Genomic DNA, 20,613 nt, shown 5'->3' on the forward strand with positions numbered 1-20,613 from the left:
TCTCTCTTTACAATGGTGTAGTATGGTTTTTATACACAAAACCAATGAGTTAGCATTAACCAACTATGGTTACTTATTAACATAGCAGTTAACTCAACTAACTAACCTACACACTAACTAATTCTGTTTTACTTGTAAAGCAAGTAACAGCTTTTGCAACAACCAAACTAACTCAATTTTAACTAACTTTGAATTATTCTCAACAGTATCAAATTCACATCAGAATTGGGCTACCTGCCTAACACGCAAATTTGAAAGACAGCTATCTTTATTCAAACAATGTTGGTTTCTGCCTATTTGCTTAGTTTAACATTTGTTGTTATGGAGATGTAGTGGCTTGACTTAATTGTGTTAATTATGCCACGCACGTACTATTATGAACTTTATTAAGTATACAACAAATAATGTAAATTGGTATCACCTAACTTCACTTGTTTAAGTTGATATTCTCGAGCACAAACTATAACTTACGAATGAGAGCATAAAAAAATTATGATTTAAGTTATAAGGTTTAAAGTTGTGATTTTAAATATCCCTTTATTTTTATATGTACGTATTCTTTGAATTGACACTAACGTAAAGGGTTAGTATTTTGAAACTTTTGCACCAAGCTAGGTGAGGTGAACTCTAGATCTAAATGGGAGAATGCCAGAACGTGGAAATCAAATTGGTCAACGTGACAACCTCAGATCTAAACATTTTTGTCCATGAATATTGAGATTCATTGTTACAAATCAATGGTGTAAAAGAGTTTAATTGCTATGAGTGTAAAATTATTTTACATATGTTTTTAATAATATGTTGTCACATGAATTAATGAATATGACATACTGATATGTCACGTGTTTTAAAAACATCACATGATGTGTCAATATATTATTTGACGTATGTGTAAAATAATTTTATAAATATTTGCACGTCGTATTTTGATTGAATGCAGGTAAAAAAATTTATAACATATATATGTAAGTTAACAAATCATAACATAGTAACAATTTAAATAATTTCACCTTATAAAATAAATTCTAGCCACTAAACTACTTGGAAAAAAAATTCTAAAAATAGATAATGTTACTAGTAGTTTTTAGTTTGTTACACGTTATGTTTTTTTTTTTTTTTGGGTACAGTTACGCATGTTATGTTAACATAGGCGTTGAAATTACATTAGTCGGATTGTTATGTTGTCCCTCAAAATACCAAATATTAAATAAATAATTAAATTCCAAATAATAAATGAAAAAACTATTTTAGTTTTGCTGTCTGTGAGTTGGATATACTACTACAAACAAGTGAAAAACATTCGTCCAAAACACAGGACATGTTTAAATTGATATCTGAAAGGCATAAATGATCGCTATGATGATGATAGATTAACCAAAACATTATTGAAGAATTAAGGTTTTAACTTTTAAGAGAGAATAGCTTCATTGGCATCATTTTCTTGGTGTCTAATAGTTTTCATGATTTGCTAACAGATGCGGTAGTACTAACTACAAACTCACATTTACTTACTTTCATTTTACAGTTACATTTTGCTTACTTAAAATTTTGTCTTAACTCTATCCACTAATTAATTATTATAATACAAATTGTGAAGATCATTTGTCCATTCTATTGGCACCGCACAGTATCATACAGAAACATAAAACTCAACGAGTTCATTCAATAGTTGGTCAGAATTCAGATTCAATGTAGCAGGTATCTTAAAATCTAAAACATAACTACATGTCCTCCATAGAAGTAGGACCGAGTTATCTTATTTTGTTTCTACAATTATAAAACTACAAGCAATTAAACTAGATAATTATAACAGTGATCTTTAGACAATCACAGTTACGCTAAATTACAATGCAGAATCATTAATATTTAGGGCAATAATAAACAATTAGAAAGGAACGTATAGGAAACACATGACCCTCTCGTCATGCGGTTCAGTAAGTGACCCTCCAGTCCGACCACCGACTTAATGCTCTGACTGGGTCGACGACCGGTATTTAGAACAGTGACATCTAAATTAACCTTTGGCGCCCAGTCCTCGTGACTTTGGTAACCTAACAGCACCCAGTGGAGCAGTAATGCCTTGTGATTCTCTTCCCAATCCAGAACCTTCAACAAACCCCATCTTTGCCATCATCTTCGATCCAAACCCTTTTGTATGCTTTTCAAAAGAACCAACACCTGAAGTTGAAGACCCTTTCGTATGCTTTTCAAAGGAACCAAAACTTGAAGAGCCTTTTGTATGTTTTTCATAAGAACCTATTCTTGAAAAGCTTTTGGCACGCTTTTCAGAAGTACCAATACTCAAAGCCTTGTCCCTAGGTGATGGCTCATCAACGTTGCTAGAGAATTCCACACCCAAACCAAGTGATTTGGGCCTTTGGATAACCTCAATGGGTTGTGCTATACCTTGACCATTTTTCCCCAATCCTCCTCCTTCAGTGAATCCCATTTTAGCCATCATTTTTGAACCAAAACCAGTAGTGTGTACCTCAAAAGAACCTATATCAGCATTAGCTGAGCTGGTGGCACCCTTCTTAGTTGCACTATCAGTCTCTTCAGAATCAACAGCTATAACCTGTACAGTTTCTGGGTGGATTGTGCCACTTGATACAAATGACAGTGGCTGATCAGCATATGAACTTTTTTGTCCGCTCCCTTTTTTGTCCTTCACTCTACTGCTGCCTCTGCTGGCTGAGTTCTTTGGTGTCTTGCTCTGGCCAGATTGAAGTTCTTGCAGTCTAAAATCATTCCTTTTAGCATTTTTCTTTCTCAGTCTTCTTCTGTCTGCACTCACCGACTTGTTGTTCATAGGATCCATTACAGAAAAATCAGCTTCCTCATCATCAACTCCTAACAACTGAAGTTCATGAAATAGTCAGAGCTATAAAAACTTACAGTACAGACGGTTGAAAACCTATAAACACCATGTCTATGATATATCAGTTAAAAAACCTTAGGTTTCAAATAAATATCCAAATGTTGAATGATCAAAAGCTTCAAATTTCAGTTTTGAAGTTTCAATGGCATTGGGATGGAAGAGTGGGTAAAATAAGCAAAGGATGGGCCCCACTGTATCTCAAAGGGTATGGATGAAATTAGGAGAAGCATAAATTCTATGCAATGTATAAATAAATTTCAAGATGAAATTAGTGATTTGAGTAAAAAAAAAGATGTAAATAGTGATGCCACGGAACCTTTTCCAGGCGCTGTCTACCACTTGGAGATGGCATTGATGTAGAATGTGTTCGCATCACAGTCACAAATCTGAAACCACAAATCCAGACTATATATTAAATTTGCAACTGTAGACACTACAATAAATTCTTTAAAATATAGGAAGATCATCATCACCTTCTTTTCCCAGCAGCTTGGCTGCTACTACGCAACTGATAAACTCCTGCCAACCGCTGCACCTGTAGTCATTGAGAACTGAGATCATTACAGGGTCAACACTGTTCAAAACAGGATGACACCAGTACATGACAAATTAAATAGATGAATATCATGTCACTAGTGCGACACTGCAACGTACCAAAATCACTTATGACTGCTGTTGGAATCAGAATTAGAACTAAAATAAATTCTATCAAAATTTTGAATTGGTTTGAAATAATTATGTTTTGTTGTGGAAAAAATAGAGTAGGATTAGAAATCTACATTCAATTATAATTTCATAATGTAAGATCTATATTTAAAAAAAAAAATAATAATTAGAAATCAAACATCAAAATTTTATTTAAAATACTACAATTAAACGTTTCAAATATAAAACATAAATATTTGTTTCTCCTTTTCAATTTCTTATGATATTGATAAACTTAATAAAGGATTTTCGCTAATAGAAAAAAGGTCACTACTGTATATTATTTTTGTACAGTTTAAGTGTATTTTTGAAAATATACTTTTTTTTCTTTCTGAACCTTATGTCAATATCATCAAAATAACTATGCATCCTTGACAAGATAAAAAGAAGCCAGTATACTAAATAAATCAGATGCCTGTATTCATTTTAAATAGCACACTCGTGAGAAAGACCAGCATACAGACAGAAAGGATTCCTACCTGTGAGCAATCCCGAGAATGCATAGGCTGAAAAGAGAACATGTCCACTTCCTCCAAAACAATCTGTTGTAGTTTCTAGAATCCCCAAAAAAAGAAGTTAGTGACAGAAACCCCAACTAAGGGAAGCATGGTAACTTTGAAGAAAAGTTGCACTCGATAAAGAAATACTAGTATGATTTAGTATAAAGCAATAAATCACAAAACTCAGATTAATGAGGAGTAAATTTGTCATTTTGAGAAGCACAAAAAGTAAAAGAAGATGAGGATGGGAACTCATTCTAATCATGGTGGATAAGGGGAAGTGAAGCGTGAGTCCTACAACATTGCACATTCTTTTGTATTCTTCCATTACAGACAACAGTAACACCTTCATAATTTTTTTGATCTGGTGCATTAATGCAAAGTATACAACTTAAAAGCTTAATAAACCCCGAATGTTGGTAGTTTCTGACTATGTCTATAACACAAAGTGACAAGTATTACAAAAACAATGAAGTGAATTTAAATGCTCATACAATATCTCATTTTGCAATTCTTCCTTTTGATGGCTCTCTCAAAGGCATACTCCTCCTACAATGACTATATATGTAATGCAACACACAAAAACTGTTACCTGTCATAAATGTATGCTCCCATATCCCACACTCCAACAGTACAAGAAGAGATATAAAATAACACATAAATCGGTAAGTATATATTTATCTTATCACACACCTTTTTAACTATAATTACAAGACCTTCCATCCAGTCAAGATTAAAAAGGAAAATTACAGGTAACATGATTAAGTAAAGGGTTGGTCACCAGATGATTAAGAATACAAATAAGTGTGCATGAAAGATAAGGAGAGGGTAAGGGTAAACAAAAGAAAACTGTATTAGAAATAGTAAGGCCAGAGCCCATTAAACAACTATAATTGGTGATGAAATCCATACCGAATTAATTTTCTCAAGATCAACACCGCGGTGTAGCATTCTCTCTCTACGCTTGACAGCAATCCTTTCTTTACGAAATTTCTTTTTTTCACCTGTACATAATCTGTGTTAGCAAAACGAGTGGCTGGGATTCCATACCGTGGGTTAGCACGCAAAGGGGTGTTTTTCCAATATCTAGAATTCATTCATATGAAGTTCAACCATTTCCAGTTAAACGTACATGGATGTAGAATCTTGTTAGAATTCTGCCATGTGTTCATAATTTTCTTGGAATCTTGATCTGAACTAAAATATTATTGATTGATTATTGAACGAATGAATGATTACAAATTTACAACTGTGAGTTTCCTATATATAGTTTACACATGGACCTGTTATAGCAGGTGACAAAGTCAAAGCTGACTGACATTTGTCAGTCAGTTTGTTACATCTGTTCTAACTGTTCACAGTTACGGTTTGTTACAGCTGTTCTAACTGTTTTATAGACAAACTCTCATGAGCTTTTACCATGTTTCCATAACTTCAACCATTTTTATTTAAAAAATAGTATACAATCTGACATAGTATTTTTGGAATTCAAAGGTCAGGCATCAAGTCAAAAGATAAATGCATACACAGATTAAACATACAACTGCTTCACAGCCCCACTATTTCAACAATCCAGCCAAAATAATATAGGGATTTAAAATTTACAGGTAATTAATGACATCAATGCAAGGATATTTGTGGCTATATCATCCTTTGATTGAAGAAAAACTCGATGCTTTTGAGGTTCAAAATGTAGAATGCATTTTCAATGAGCCAAAAAGGTTTACTTAAATTAAAGCATACATAGGTGGATGCAGAATAGTCATACCATGAATTCTTTTGGAGGCTTTACTCTTCTGAGGACACCGAGTAAGATGCATCTTTTTAGCAAAAATAGTTCTTGGATCATTTTCTAGCATTAGGTCGTCCAGAGAAAAAGGAACAGCCTTCTTTACAGATCGTTTCCTCCATGGTTGGGCTTTCTTCATGCCATATTCCCTTGAGGCTTCTTGAAGGGAAATGCCACCCAACTTCTCCAAAGCCTCACCATAGCTGCCGCTGGAAGAACTATCATCATCAGACTCATCCAAAACAGGGTCTAGCAACCATTTTGCATCAATGATGTTTTCACTACCACCAACTCCTTCCAAATAATCTTCAGCAACCTCTTCATCAATGTCTGAATCACTGTCAGACATGTCTTCAGAATAATTGCTATCGTCTTGCTCAGAAGACCCATCCTCATCAGATGACTCTTCAATGTCATTTTCTTCACTTTCAATATCTGAAATGTCCTCGGTGTATAACTTAAGACCTCCGATGGAAAGAAACCCTGAATTTTTCCTAGAAGACAAATTTGATGGCAAGTCTTCGTCCATCTGATTGTTTAACTCACAATTGATGCCCTTATCAGAACCAACATCTTTTTCAAAGGATGATGAATCTAAAACTGGGGTTGATTGTAGCATCTGTTCAGATGATGTGCCAATGCCGCTTGGAGTTTCCTCATGTTCATCTTCAGCAGCGAAACCTAGTCCTCTATGAGAGCTACCTCCCAAAACAAAATCACCATAACCGTAGGTATATTCCACACTGTTCTGCTTTGAAGGAGGTGTCTGATCTTCGTGAGCAACAATTTTATTCTTCTGGGAATCCACCAAAACAAAAGGTTGGACCGGCTGCTTCAAATTACTATCTTCATTGTTGTTCCCAATCCTAACACGCGAGACCTCCTGGTATATACCGATAAATGCACGTTACTCTGAAGCAACTATGGACATAGCTTATCTGATCTCAATTAAATTAAGCAAGCGCATTTATAATCAGAGACATCCAATAAAACTATGCTAATGGCTAAGTTCAAAGATAAACAATTTTTAACTTCCGAGTTTCATAAGTGGTAGATTTTCTGATAAATAATACTATATTCCTCTCAGATATTTATGTACATAAGCAAATGCACTCACAAAAATCGTGCATACACATACTAATCAAAACATTATATAATCTATGATCTATCTAATTTAATGTTGAAATTAATGAATATATTTATATAGAAAATTCCTAATCACCTAGCATTAGCAACCTATGGACACTATTAAATTACTTGTTGCATGATGGAAAATGGAAACATAAAAACTCGTTTTCCTATTTCTTCCATTTGGCTAAGCAATAAAACAAACCTGAACATGAAGTGAAGAATAATTGAATCCAATAGTATTCCCCAAAGATTTTGCAAATACACTTTTAGAACCAGAGGATTCTTCTCTACGTAGACTCCCAGATTTGTTATTGGAACCACCACTTCTACCTGAAATCCAAAACAAATCATATAAGAACACAAATTGCAACCAAAAAAATAAATCAAATGAAACAAATGGTTGAATAACAAATCAAATGAAACCTGAATTGCGGTTGGAGGAGGAAGGAGACCAATCGGATAAGAATCCACCTTCGATGAAAAGTGATTCTCTAGCGAGTGAACCTCTTTTGCGACTTTTAGGGTTACCACCACTACCGCTGCCGCTGGTGTTGGATCTTCCTCTACCTCTTCCTCTTCGACTCCCACCGCCCATTTTTGTTTGCTTCCAAGGATAATCAGAATCACAGTTTGTTATTGGAGCGTGCGTGCTTTCTTTGTGTTGTAAATTTGTGTTTCAATGGCGGTGAAGATGGAACGCAAAAGCGGGACCTACTGTGGGTTATTACCCGACCCGATAGGATATTCTCTCTCCGATCCGAATAAAGTATAGCCTGTGATTAGGCCCGAATAGCATATCAACATTAATGGACCGGGTTGTGAAAAAAGCCCAATTTTTGTTGATGACATGTTACAACATATGAGGAGCAGAGCTGTCAAAGGGGCCGGTCCGGCACGGCCCGGCCTTAGGGGCCCGGTCAAATAAAGGGGTGGCCAGCCCGGCCCGTTAACTTCATGGTTCGGCCCGCTTAGCCCGACCCGATAAGCAAAAATCTACATGGCCATGGCCTGATGGGCCGGCCTACTCATTTTTTATATTTTTTTTTTTTTGAAAAAAAATATATATATTCTACTAAATTTATGTTATATTTCTCAACTAAATCTTTAAGAAGGTAATTCGTATCCCTATATTTTCTCACATAATCTTCCAAACAACAATATCTTTCTCTTTATCCTCATCAAACAAACAAACAAATATTCACATTCTAATCCAATAAGTTTTTTGTCATATTATTATTATTACTACCAAAAAAATTCAAAGTTTTATATCTTTCATTCATCCATTGTAATTTAAGTAACAAATATATATATATATATATATATGGGGTTTTCTAACTTAGACCCTAGTTAGGTCTAAGTTAGCAAGGTGCACCTTTTCAATTGGACCAAAATACCCATTCTTTTTAATTAATTAACCAAAATACCCATTAATAGACGCGGATCCAGTATCGCGCGCGTACCGAAGGACCATGGTTACAGACCGTTGATTTCCATCAGACAGCCAAGATCTGATCTCATCAAGACTGTCTGATCAATCCGACAGCCCAGATCATCCTGATCCATCAGATTCCAGCGCGTGCGCCACACTGGATTACACCCTGGAGAGAGAAAAATTTGCTTTTTAAAAGTAGGACACGTGTCACACAATGGTTGGCTGGACGTGATTTTTGTTCATTTAATACTTTGAACTCAATTATTTCGTTGTAAATTAATTTTTTTTTTTTTTTTTTATACCAAATTCATAATTTTTTTTTCTACAAATAGAGACTTGGTTCGTTTGATTTGGACACCGAAAAAAAAATGCAATTTTTCACTACCTTAATCTCATTTTTTGTCTACTAAATACGTTACTTGTGTGTTGTAATTTAACACGCACCACTCAACCAACTCACTGAAACCATTATACCAGGAAAATAGTAGATAATATTCTGGAACTTTTGGTATATTTTATGAAATTTTTGGAGACCTGAAACTATTTTTAGTTAATTAAATGAGATAAAACGGTAATTAAAAACTAATGTTTGCTTCTTAAACCATTTTACTGGTAGAATGGTTGCACATAGTTGTATTCTGAAACCATTTTACTGGTAGAATGGTTTCAATGAGTAATTTATTAATTGTGTTTGCTTCTGAAACCATTTATCTGGTACAATGGTTTCAGAGAGTTGTAATCTGAAACCATTTTGCTGGTAGAATGGTTTCAGTAAGTTGATTATTAGTTATTTGCTTCTGAAACCATTTAGCTTGTAGAATGGTTGCACATAGTTGTACTCTGAAACTATTTTACTGGTAGAATGGTTTCAGTGAGTAATTTATTAATTGTGTTTGCTTCTGAAACCATTTTGCTGGTAGAATGGTTTCAGTAAGTTGATTCTTAGTTATTTGCTTCTGAAACCATTTAGCTGGTAGAATGGTTTCAGAGATTTGTACTCTGAAACCATTTTCCTGGTAGAATGGTTTCAGTGAGTTGATGTAAGGTAGTGAAAAATGAGATTAAGATAGTGAAAAATTGGGTTTTTTTTTCTGTGTCCAAATCAAACGAACCAAGTCTCTATTTGTAGAGAAAAAAAAATTATGAATTTTGGTATAAAAAAAAAATAAAAAATTAATTTACAACGAAATAATTGAGTTCAAAGTATTAAATGGAAAAAAATCACGCCCAGCCAATCAGACAGCGACATGTGTCCTGCTTTTAAAAAGTAGATTCTTCTCTCTCCAGGGTGTAATCCAGTGTGGTGCACGCGCTGGAATCTGATGGATTCGGATGATCTGGGCTGTCTGATTGATCAGACAGTCTTGATGAGATCAGATCTTGGTTGTCTGATGGAAATCAACGGCCTGTAACCATGGTCCTGCGGTACGCGCGCGACACTGGATCCGCGTCCATTGATGGTAATTTGGTTAATTAATTAAAAAGAATGGGTATTTTGGTCCAACTGAAAATGTGCACTTTGCTAATTTAGACCCAACTGGGTCTAAATTAGCAGCCCCCTATATATATAAAAGAATACAAAATAAATACAATAAAAATGTGATAGGCTTAAAATAACCATATTCCAAGTTTTATATCCTTCGCTGTAATTGCACAAAAAAAAATTAAAAAAAATATAAAAAGATGATATGCTTAAATATAGGAATAAAATAGATTATAGATAAGAACAAAACACAAATAATAACAATAAAACAACAGAAATAATAATAAAAAATTATATATAATTTTATGCATAAAAATAGGACCAAAATATAACAATAAAAAGATTATAAATTTTTTTAAAATAATTTTTTAAATTCTTTAAGGGGCCGGCCCAAAAACCTGTGGGCCGGCCCATGAAAAAGCCTGACCCGATAAGGTTCGACTCGATAAGGCCCGGGTCCCTTTTTATGAAGCCCGTCCGTGTAAAATGATAGGGTTAATGGGCCGGCCCGATAGCCCGACCCTTTTTGACAGCTGAGGAGGAGGAGATAAACAAACAGAAGAGAAGGCTTGTTGTCATAATAATTCATGAATCATTAAAAAAAACACATTTTAAACTCCCTGAGTTTAATTTATGTTAGTCGTACTAGTCTCTAATGTTAACTTTTATCATAAAATTGTTTGTTGTTGGTGAAATGGACTGTTAGTTCACCATAACGTGTCATTTTTCTTTCAAAAACCTATGCCACGTAACCAAATGAAATATAAGAAAATAAGATTAAAATTTGTCATCAAAATCCTCCCAAATGAAAATCCTAAATCAAACATCATTTCTTCATTGATCTTTTATCAGTCATCATTGTCGTTACAATTATTTTCCAAAACATTAAAAGATAACATGGTACATCTGCAGGTGATTTATGAGTAAAGTCGTAATTGATATATGTCATTCGATAAAAAATCAACGATTGTAATCAATATTGCTGAAAAGACACAATTTTAATCTAAACTGTCATATCTCACATTGACGGCTTAGATAAAAATAGTGTGAAATTGTGTGATTTTGCTAAAACAGCAAATCTTAATCCTATATGTTGAGCACTCAACTCTTGTAACAATAACTAATCATTTTCTTTTGTGAGCAATAATGAAAAGTTTATTTCATTCATCTCAATTGATTAATTTCGGAGTGATTTTGATGATTGATTAAATAGATCATTTATTTTGGTACAGAAGAAGTATTATTTTTTATTTTTCACTACCAGTTTAAAGATAACGGCAAAGACTGCTGTGAATAACAGAAGTTAAAGTATCTGTTCATTCAATTCAACCACAAAACAAACAGATCTTTGTACCGCCGTTTCACCTTTCCAAAAGTGCGTCTAGCTGAGTTTCAAGCATTTCTCAATCTCGCAACCTTCTAATATTACTTTACCAAAAGTAATATTGTTAGGTAAGAATCAACGTTGATCAATGACAGATCAAGAGACACAGTTGTCAACAGAAGTATCTGGAATCAGTGATGTAAAAGAATGGCTAGCAAAAACCTTCGAAGTTGCAGGAAAACCCGTTCCCGAATTCGAATACACTCCACGCAGTGTTTCTCACTTGCATCATCTCTCAACCCTCTCCAAATCTAAAGACGAAGCCGCACGTCTCGTCGCTCGTGATTTCCGTCTCAAAGCCTCTGAATATAGATCCCAAGGTAAGGTAAAGGTAATCACTTCCATTAATTACTACAAATTAGGGTTAGGTTAGGTTAGGTTATATTAGATTAATGATAATCAATTCCTCTTTCTTAATTTGATTTCGCATTGCAGCTGCTAGGATTAGAGAGATTCTGGAAAATGTAGGTTTGGCACAGGAGAGTTTACCATCCAATGTTGTTGCGTCTGCGCAGGTTCTTGCAAACGTCGCCGATTTGTTGAATATAAGAGATACTGAACTTAGTAGGTGTGTTTCAATCTAACTATTTTTGTTTGCTTGTTTAATTTTAGCAATTATTAAATTTGCTTTTTTAGCTTTCTTGTGGCAATGGGTGATATTTCCCTGAGGAAGACTGGTGTGGAAGAAAAAAGGGCCAAAGTGCATAAGGAGTCGAAGTTTCTTCTCGATTATACTAGAAAGGCTATAGCTAGGCTAACATATTTGAAAAGGTACGTTGTTCAAATTTCAAAATGAATTAACTTCTTGTGCATTCTGTGAGTGAAGTGTGTTCTCTTCTAGTTATGGGTAGTGGAATTGAAAATTGAAATGTATTATGCTTTTTCCTTATATATCTTCCATTTTTAATATATAACCATAATGTAACATCCTATTTTTTCCTATTAGGAAATTATTTGACAACTTTTAGAAATAAAGATAAAGATAATTGAGGAATTTATAACAAATGTCTTTGCTTTGGCAGGACTAAAAAGTTTTGCTTGGTATTAAATAATTTGAAGAATTATACATTAGTATCAATAGAGCGAAATGTAGATTGTAGAAAACTTTTGTGAAAATACTACATATAAGTAAGAGTAGAATGCATTAGGAACTCGAAATTAAACTAGAAAGTTTTAATTTTCTATCAAAAACTACAGTAATGCGCTCTAGGGGACAAAAGCTCCTAGCTTTTGACATACAATGTTCTTTTGTTCCTCACTTGTTTAGCATGACGCAATGTCTGTGCAGAACATTAGCCCAATTGGAAGATGAAGTAGTTCCGTGTGAGGCTCAGATGGAAAGTTGGAGCACAAACTTGCAAGTGATGGCTGCAAAAGAAAGGCAGTACATGCAACAAGCTGCCAACTATAAGGTACAAAGATTTTGTTTTCTTTTTGAGGGTGGAGGGGGTGTTAATGAATTTTGTTCTTAAGTTGATATGTGTTTGAGAGTAACAGGGAATGTGGGTGAATGTATTTGATGTTATTGTTAGATAAAAAGCAGCAGTGTTATCTTAGCATGCAAGAGATATATTTAGAAAAAAAGGACGGAAAAACAAAAGTAATGAATTATCCTCTACTCATTAAGCTAGCTTTATTGCATAAATCTAGAATGTTGAAAAAACAAAAGTAACTTGAACAAAAGAAACAAAAAGCCATAAACAAAGTACAACAACTTTTCATACTTGTGTGTTTTTCTGTTTAATGTATTCCTGTCACAAACTTCTATCATTCAAGACTGTGGTAGATACACTGCAATGCAATATAATTTGGTTAGTGTATTTTTGCTGTAATTTTTGTCGGATGATGGATTTGCCAAACTGTAATATGAAAAGAGAAAGTATAACACATTTTTTAATATGCTTATTGATTTAGTTGCTGCTTTCTAAATCTGACATAAAATCAGATTGTATATTGAATTGACGATTCATTTCATGGAGGTTTTTAGGATAAAATGATTGAGGGACAATCAGAGAAGCCAATCAGTTATCTAGAATTGTATTCAATTAGGAACAATTAGAGAAGCTAAGCAATTAGAGTCTAGAGGGAAGGGAAGGTCATGTATAAATTTGGATGGAAGAAGGCACGTGTAAATCAATAATTAAAAACTAACTGAACCGAGGCAGTATTATTGATGAAATTCTCAAGAAACAAAGATTTTCAATCCACTGAGTTAGAGTACAGAATTGAAGTGGCTAGTTGCAGAGTTGACATTGCCAAAGTTATAGATTTACAGGAATTCGAGAGCCTGTCCCTCTCCCATTAATAGAGTAGACACCGATTATACTATATTACTTTCTATACAAAAGCCAAGAAGTTTATTGGGTAGTGCCTTAGTCCCTTTAACTTTGTGAGTGGCATTTAAAAACAGCCATTGGAAGAAAGAAAACAGCGTTGTTTAGGTGTCTAGACATTGCAGGCGATATTTACATCACTTCTTTTTTGAATCACTTCTAATTACCAACTTTGCCTGTTAAGAAATAAATTGCTATAGTCAATTTTAAGATTTACTTATACAGTGTCTAAATGTAATGCAACCAATCAAATGGCATTTTCCAAAATCTCAGTTACACAATCTCATGGAAATATTAATTTTTATAGTCTTTGGCAGATAACATATTATAAACTGACTAAATTTTATTTACAACTGTCTTTATATTGTGATTTTTATATTTTGATCTTTTGAATCCTGAATAACATGGTGCAGGCGGTGCTCAACCATACGGGCTATTCCCCAGAGGTTAGCCATAGGGTTTTGGTTGACATGGCTGAGCATAGGAAGGAGCTGGAAAAGAAAACTAAGCCCATCCTTGATACTCTAAGGAGCTACCAAGACTTGCCTCCGGTATTTCATATTTCTCATGTTTTCTGTTTGTTTTAGTTTGGAAGTAATATAGAACTTTGTTGAGATTATTCTTACTTTTCTGTGGGTTGGGATTATCCAGGATAAAGCGCTGGCTGCCTTAGCAATTGAAGATAAAAAAAGGCAATATGCTGCTGCTGAGAAGCATCTTGAAGATGTATTGCAAACAGCACTTTCAAATTCGGGGTGATATATAGTACTATTGTAATTTCTAAGCATATATTTTGGGTTTGGTTTTAAGCTTCTGTATTATTATTGTTTTTTTTTTTTTTGACAACAAGCTTCTGTAAACCAGGCTAAAAATGTATACTGCCTACAATGATATATTTGTGCTTCAATTGACGGACATTGACCACTCATAGAAATATTGTATTAGAAATTGTGTATTTAATTTTAAAAAATTAAAATAAGCTTAAATGACTCCTCAAATTATATCACATGAGAATGACTATCTTATCTTATATGAGAATGATAACAATATATAACAACCTTTAGATTAAAATGGACGGTTTAGGGTAAAAGTTTTTTATTTTAAATGACATGTCCATCTTTCTATTCTATCGATTCTCATAAACTCATTCACTCTTTCATCCTCTACAATCAATCCACCATCTTCGTGTCTTGTGTGGGATATGGAAATTCAAATAAGAATGAGATTTGTGATGTGACTACGAACTGAACTAGGTTTACAAAAATACAAGCATCGATAAATTAAAGTTGAGCCATAGGATAACTTCTAGCTCTTGTATATTATTTCTTACCTTTTTTTTTTATGCATTCTTACCTAATTTTTTATTTGTTTAATAAATTTTATATTTCAATTTAAATTCGAGCATGGATTTATAAGTAAATTTTTAGATAAAGTGACCGTTAGAGTTATGAATAAGACAACTACAAACGAATCTTCGGTTTATTCATGTGCGATAGCTTCTCTCCGTGTTTCTTTTTTTCGCTTGGATTTCCAATTTTGCTCTTGAAAAAAATTCGGAACGCAGAAACCGAAGTTTTTTTCAAGGCAAAAAAAAATTGATAAACAGAAATCGAAGTTTTTATTGAAGGATAAAAAAAGAAAATTCAAGGAAAAAAGAAGAAACACATGGACCTAAAGAGAAGACACATGTAATTATCTTGTTTTAACTTAAATATAATCAAGGAATCAATAGGCCATGAAGATGCCCTGGAATATCATTAATAGGCCAGAGGATTTATGGTGTAAGGTCCTATATGGCAAGTATGGTCGTAATAAGGATCTTCGGGTTTCTATAAATTCTCAACCTTGTGACTCGCCCCAATGGAAAGCTTTAACAGGTATTTGGGATCAATTCCAACAGTATACGGTTTTACAGTTAGGGGATGGTAATCACACTAACTTTTGGATGGATAGATGGGCGCCTGATGGATCTTCTCTCATGACGAGAGCTACCAACCAACTGATTGATTCGACTCTTGTTGTAAAAGATGTTTTAACAGATGAAGGAAACTGGGATCTTAATTTCTTGAATAATAATTTGCCAACCAACATCGTGAACCAATTGGTTGCCCTTCCTGCACCTAGAGACACAGATGGGCCAGACTCTATAGGATGGAAAGGCACAAATACTCGACATTTTACTGTTCAGAGTGCTTATGATTTGCAACGGGAGAATGTTCACCATATAAATAGGGACTGGACCGGGATTTGGAATTGGAAAGGACCACACAGAATTCAAACTTTTATGTGGTTGGCCGCTCATGATCGCCTTCTGACTAACTACCGCAGGAGCAGATGGGGAGTGGGAATTTCGCCCATTTGTCATATATGTGGAAATGAAGACGAAACAGTCATCCATACTTTGAGGAATTGCATATATGCAACTCAAATATGGATCAGGTTAGTTGCATCTAACCATATTACTAATTTCTTCTCTTTTAATTGCAGGGACTGGTGCTTCAAGAATCTTAGCAACGAGTATGGAGCGCAAAAAGAAGGGTGGACATCCATTTTCATGGTGGCATGCTGGTATATGTGGAAGTGGCGAAACAAATCATTTTTCGATGAAAACTTTCGAGACCATCAAATCAGATTCATGTGATCCTCAAGATGGCTAGAGATATTGACAGTTGCAAGCATAATCATATTATTAGAGGGCAACAGAAAAAGGACACCATTTTCATTGGTTGGAAGCACCCACCTGAAGGTTGGATAAAGCTTAATTGTGACGGGGCTTATAAAGAGTCAGTGGATCTTGCAGGGTGTGGCGGTTTACTTCGAGACTCAAATGGTCAATGGATTCAGGGATACACTCAAAAGATTGGTGCATGTGATGCTCTACATGCTGAAATGTGGGGTATGTATACAGGAATGAATTTGGCTCGAAGACAAGGAGTTACTCATCTCATTGTTGAAAGTGACTCCAAAGTACTAATTGACATGGTTACAAGGAGATGCAATTTTAATGGGGCCACCCCCATATTGATCCGTAGAATCCAGGAGCTCATAAACTTAGATTGGCACATCCAGTTTAAGCATACGTGGCGAGAAGGTAACAGAAGCGCTGATTGGCTAGCTAATCATAGTTTAGCACATAGTTCTTTTGATGTAATATCTTTGGAGAGTCCTCCTAGAGAGCTCCAGAGTATCCTCTTTGATGATTTTTCCGGGGCTGGTATGCCTAGAAATGTGTGTTTAGTTCCTTAATTTCTTTTTCTTTTGGGCTTATGCCCTCTTCATGTATCAAAAAAAATAAAAAATCAAGGAACAAAAAATAAATAAATTGGTTTGTGACTATTAATGGGCCGAGTTGTGCAAAGAAAGCCCAATTTATTTTGATGACATGTTGCAAACTTAAAGAAAGAAAGCATACGGTGTACTACTGTTTTTCAAATGTTTTCTCTCTATGCCTCTCATGTATATTTTATACTCTAAATATTTTAATTTTGCTCTTGTTAAAAATTTCTGTTCGCAGAAATCGAAGTTTTTTCTAGTTTAAATTCAGGGAAAATTCGATTAACAGAAATCAAATTTTTTTTTTTAAGGCAAAAAAATTTTGATTCGTAGCAACCGAAATTTTTATTGAAGGACAAAAACATAAAATCCAATCCAGAGGCAAAAAATAACCATCGGCCTAAAGAGAAATCATCTTGTTGAAAGGGCAAAACCGCAAAACAGATCTCTGTCTGGACCGCCAAAAGAACGATTAGCGCAACAAATACGAGCTCGCGTAAGCTGACATCCAGAAAGTTGCACGGTTTGGACACTGACGCATAGTGTTCTTTGAATCACCAACACTTGATTCCTCATACCTCATACCACAAGCTCAAGGTTCGTGCGTTCGTGCGTGCGTGCCACATCACCTTTTTACTACTTACTTCTCCTTCTAACTTGTCATAATTTCATTTTGCCCAATTTCTAGGGTTTTCTCGGTGTAGCCATCCACACCGAAGCAACAATGCCTCGGTACTGAAACTCACTCCTTTAAACAAATATCACAAACCTTCTTATTTAGCTTTCATCGATTTCATGAGATTTAATTCATTTTCGTTCGATTTTTCGTTTCAGGTACTACTGTGACTACTGCGATACTTATTTGACCCACGATTCCGTAAGTTATTTCCTTCACCATTGCTAATTGCGTTGCTTGCTTTCACGTTGATTTTAACCTAACATATTGAATAATTTTTTGTTATCGATTTGCTTATGCTCGTAAGTCGTAACCAAGGAAGATTAATTTCTTGTCACAATTTTTCAAATCTGCATCAGTAAGATACTACTGTTAGATATTGTAATTGGATACTATTAATAAGAATTAGTATACTATTGTTTTAAGGTAGTTAGAACTTAGTTATGATTAGTTAGAAGTAGGTTATAATAGTTTTCTTAGGATCACTATAATGTAATGTGAATCCTACACTATGAAGCACAAACACCGATACTAGACACACACAGACATTGACACGTCGACACAGGCATTGGCACGTCGACACTGATAGTAATCAGAGAACATGGCATATTTCAATGTAATCATGTGTGTTAGTGTTGTGTCGGGACCTGACACCGATGTGTGTCCGTGTTTCATAGATCCTACGCTAAGGGTCTGTTTGGATTGACTTATTTTGGAGCTTATGCAAATAAATAAGCTTTTACTTATTATTCATAAGTTTGTCAAGTGAAGGTAGTTTATGAAAAATAGCTTATGAAGAGACAATTTTCTTAGTGAGAACTTATGAATTAACATAAAAACTTATTTATTTACATAAGATATTTTTCATAATCTGAAAAATAAGCCAATCCAAACATGTCCTAATTGTATCAGCTTCTTCTTACTATCAATTTCAAAATTAATATTTCTTCTTTCAATTTATTGGTTTCTACCACGCTTCTCAACAACTACATATGAAGCAGTGTTTCACTTAGTATAATTTTCACGAGTGTTAGTTGGGCACAACCACAATTGCATATGTTGCTAACTTTGTGTAATTTTGCAGCCATCTGTTAGAAAGCAGCATAATTCTGGTTACAAACATAAGGTGCTGTGAAACTTTCTCACTTTTTTTAAAAAATAAATCAAATTGCATTTCAATCTTAGGTCATATTTACGAGGTTTGATATGTGTTTGTGCTTTCCAGGCTAATGTAAGGTCCTACTATCAGCAATTTGAAGAGCAACAAACTCAAAGTTTAATTGATCAACGAATCAAAGAACATCTTGGGCAAGCTGCGGCTTTTCAGCAGGTTGGCGTGGCTTATAATCATCTAATGGTTCAGAGGCCAAACCTTCCTCCTGTATTGCCACCCCCAAGATTTCCCATTCCTGGAGGTCAACCACTAATGTCAGGGTTCAGACCTCTCATGCCTAGACCTATGCCTGTTCCTGGGGCACCAGGTGATGTTTTTCTTCCTGGCACCTTTCGTGGCTTCCACAAAACTGCCATCACTTTTTATTGAAGCATTTGAATGTTCATGTCTTCTGCATTTACACATCTCAATGGCTAACCACATTATTTTTACATATCTCAATTCGTGCATTTCTTTATCATTTTGTAATGAAATGAGAATGATTATACATATCTCAATGGCTAACCACATTATTTTTGGCTTGCTTCAATTATTGAAGTTGCCTTGTAGTTTGAATTTCCTTTTTGATATATGTTACTTCCTATCTTTGGTTTTTTATATTCTGACAACAATTCTTTACTTGTAATCTTTTTCTTAGTTGAGCTTGCATGTTTTGGTTTGGCTTTGTTTATTCCATCATATGTAATGTAAGTGGTTTCACTTGGGGTTTACAGGGTATGGTTCTGCGCCTACCATGCCACAAATGATGCCTCCACCTGGTGCTCCCCAGATGCCGGGTCAGTTAAATTCCCTACCGCGACCCCCTTCATTAGCTCCCCCACCAACAGCTCCTGGAAGCACCGCACCGCCACCTTCCAACGGTGCTCCCCCTATGGCATCATCAGCAATGTATCAAGCCAATGCACCGGCACCATCATCTGGAGGTTATGATAATTACAATTCCAATTCCAATGCTCAAGCACCTGAGGGCAATCACTGAGCTGGTCAAACTTGTATGTTATTTTATATTGAATTTTGCACTAATGTAAGAAGTGTAGTCTTTGCAGGGACCCAAAGCCTTTATCAAATCCTACTAATCAACATTCTCTTCTACTTTTATTTATTTTTGTGCTATGCAGTTCTCTTTTACTTAAATTTATCTCTTGGAGTTTATGAGTTATGACTAGAACTATCTGTGTTCTTCCTACCATCTGTTGATTGAATGAGGATTCTTCTCACAAACCACATTTGGCCATATTTGGAGCAATTATGTATTTAAATTATTGGTATACATGTCAAGCCATGAATGTGGGGAAAAAATCTCGTACATATGATTTGTTCATAATATTTTTCTTTCTTTTTGAGGAAATGAAACGCACACATACTGAGAAGAAGTGAAAAATCATGAATTTGAGCATGCATTTCAGCATAAATGCATTAATTAAATGTCTCTAGAATATTTTATCATCTAACTTTTACATGAAAAGTCTACTTTTTTTTTTTAATGATTTGAAGATATAAAATGCACTTTATTAAGATACTTTAGATATGATGAATGAGTCTTTAGCTTCTTGTGGTGGAGTGATAAAGAAGTAATGATGGACAACAATTTATGTGTGCCTAATTTGCAGCACATCTTCGGCATGTTCCGTAATTGAAGGTGAAATATGAGGTATTTTTAATGGATTGAATATTACTTGGAGCAGAGGTCATAGAAAAATTCATATTTTTAATGAATCTTCTAATGCTATAAACTTGCTTCTTCTCATGGGATCTGGATAGGGGTGGCAAAGTGGGCCGGCCCGCCTTGTTTAGGCCCACCCCATTTAAGTCCGCCCAAAAGCGGGGTGGACCAACTTAGGTGTCCGAGCTCAAA

General features: G+C 34.8%; 3 protein-coding genes across 6 annotated transcripts; 2 read left to right on the top strand and 1 right to left on the bottom strand.

Annotated features, from left to right (window-relative positions):
• Positions 1-1,633: 1,633 nt before the first annotated feature.
• Positions 1,634-7,829, bottom strand: LOC123923752. The gene is made up of 8 exons (XM_045976477.1): positions 7,427-7,829; positions 7,206-7,333; positions 5,852-6,755; positions 4,996-5,087; positions 4,063-4,137; positions 3,352-3,413; positions 3,195-3,264; positions 1,634-2,857 (listed from the first exon to the last, which is right to left on the bottom strand). The coding sequence occupies exons 1-8, from the start codon at positions 7,596-7,598 to the stop codon at positions 2,015-2,017; spliced, it is 2,346 nt and encodes a 781-aa protein (XP_045832433.1). The 5' UTR covers positions 7,599-7,829; the 3' UTR covers positions 1,634-2,014.
• Positions 7,830-11,203: 3,374 nt separating this feature from the next.
• LOC123923753 (AUGMIN subunit 1-like) lies at positions 11,204-14,563 on the top strand. 4 transcript variants are annotated; one of them, XM_045976480.1, is made up of 6 exons: positions 11,204-11,633; positions 11,818-11,870; positions 11,939-12,073; positions 12,591-12,714; positions 14,049-14,186; positions 14,287-14,563. In XM_045976480.1, exons 1-6 carry the CDS (start codon positions 11,391-11,393, stop codon positions 14,392-14,394), a joined length of 801 nt encoding a protein of 266 aa, XP_045832436.1. In that variant the 5' UTR covers positions 11,204-11,390; the 3' UTR covers positions 14,395-14,563. The 4 variants fall into 4 exon arrangements, with proteins under 4 accessions (XP_045832436.1, XP_045832437.1, XP_045832434.1 ...); XM_045976481.1 differs by having other exon boundaries at positions 11,204-11,627; XM_045976478.1 differs by having other exon boundaries at positions 11,205-11,622; positions 11,738-11,870.
• Positions 14,564-17,297: 2,734 nt separating this feature from the next.
• LOC123923754 (U1 small nuclear ribonucleoprotein C-like) lies at positions 17,298-20,082 on the top strand. The gene is made up of 6 exons (XM_045976483.1): positions 17,298-17,505; positions 17,597-17,640; positions 17,743-17,785; positions 18,669-18,710; positions 18,810-19,065; positions 19,472-20,082. The coding sequence occupies exons 2-6, from the start codon at positions 17,633-17,635 to the stop codon at positions 19,735-19,737; spliced, it is 615 nt and encodes a 204-aa protein (XP_045832439.1). The 5' UTR covers positions 17,298-17,505; positions 17,597-17,632; the 3' UTR covers positions 19,738-20,082.
• The last annotated feature ends 531 nt before the right edge of the window (positions 20,083-20,613 follow it).

The sequence above is a fragment of the Trifolium pratense genome, linkage group LG4, assembly GCF_020283565.1.
Source record: "Trifolium pratense cultivar HEN17-A07 linkage group LG4, ARS_RC_1.1, whole genome shotgun sequence".
In the NCBI taxonomy this organism is placed as follows: Eukaryota; Viridiplantae; Streptophyta; class Magnoliopsida; order Fabales; family Fabaceae; genus Trifolium; species Trifolium pratense.

What these genes read in the sequence shown, in the direction of transcription:
- LOC123923754 (XM_045976483.1), top strand. An exon ending in CTTATTTGACCCACGATTCC is followed by an intron (nt 17,786 to 18,668) that starts GTAAGTTATTTC and finishes GTAATTTTGCAG; the next exon opens with CCATCTGTTAGAAAGCAGCA. An exon ending in GCCTGTTCCTGGGGCACCAG is followed by an intron (nt 19,066 to 19,471) that starts GTGATGTTTTTC and finishes TGGGGTTTACAG; the next exon opens with GGTATGGTTCTGCGCCTACC.
- LOC123923753 (XM_045976478.1), top strand. Translation starts at nt 11,391, where the DNA reads ATGACAGATCAAGAGACACAGTTGTCAACAGAAGTATCTGGAATCAGT. An exon ending in CTCTGAATATAGATCCCAAG is followed by an intron (nt 11,623 to 11,737) that starts GTAAGGTAAAGG and finishes TTCGCATTGCAG; the next exon opens with CTGCTAGGATTAGAGAGATT. An exon ending in AACAAGCTGCCAACTATAAG is followed by an intron (nt 12,715 to 14,048) that starts GTACAAAGATTT and finishes AACATGGTGCAG; the next exon opens with GCGGTGCTCAACCATACGGG.
- LOC123923752 (XM_045976477.1), bottom strand. Translation starts at nt 7,598, where the DNA reads ATGGGCGGTGGGAGTCGAAGAGGAAGAGGTAGAGGAAGATCCAACACC. An exon ending in ATTCTTCACTTCATGTTCAG is followed by an intron (nt 6,756 to 7,205) that starts GTTTGTTTTATT and finishes GGTATATACCAG; the next exon opens with GAGGTCTCGCGTGTTAGGAT. An exon ending in GTAGACAGCGCCTGGAAAAG is followed by an intron (nt 2,858 to 3,194) that starts GTTCCGTGGCAT and finishes CATGAACTTCAG; the next exon opens with TTGTTAGGAGTTGATGATGA.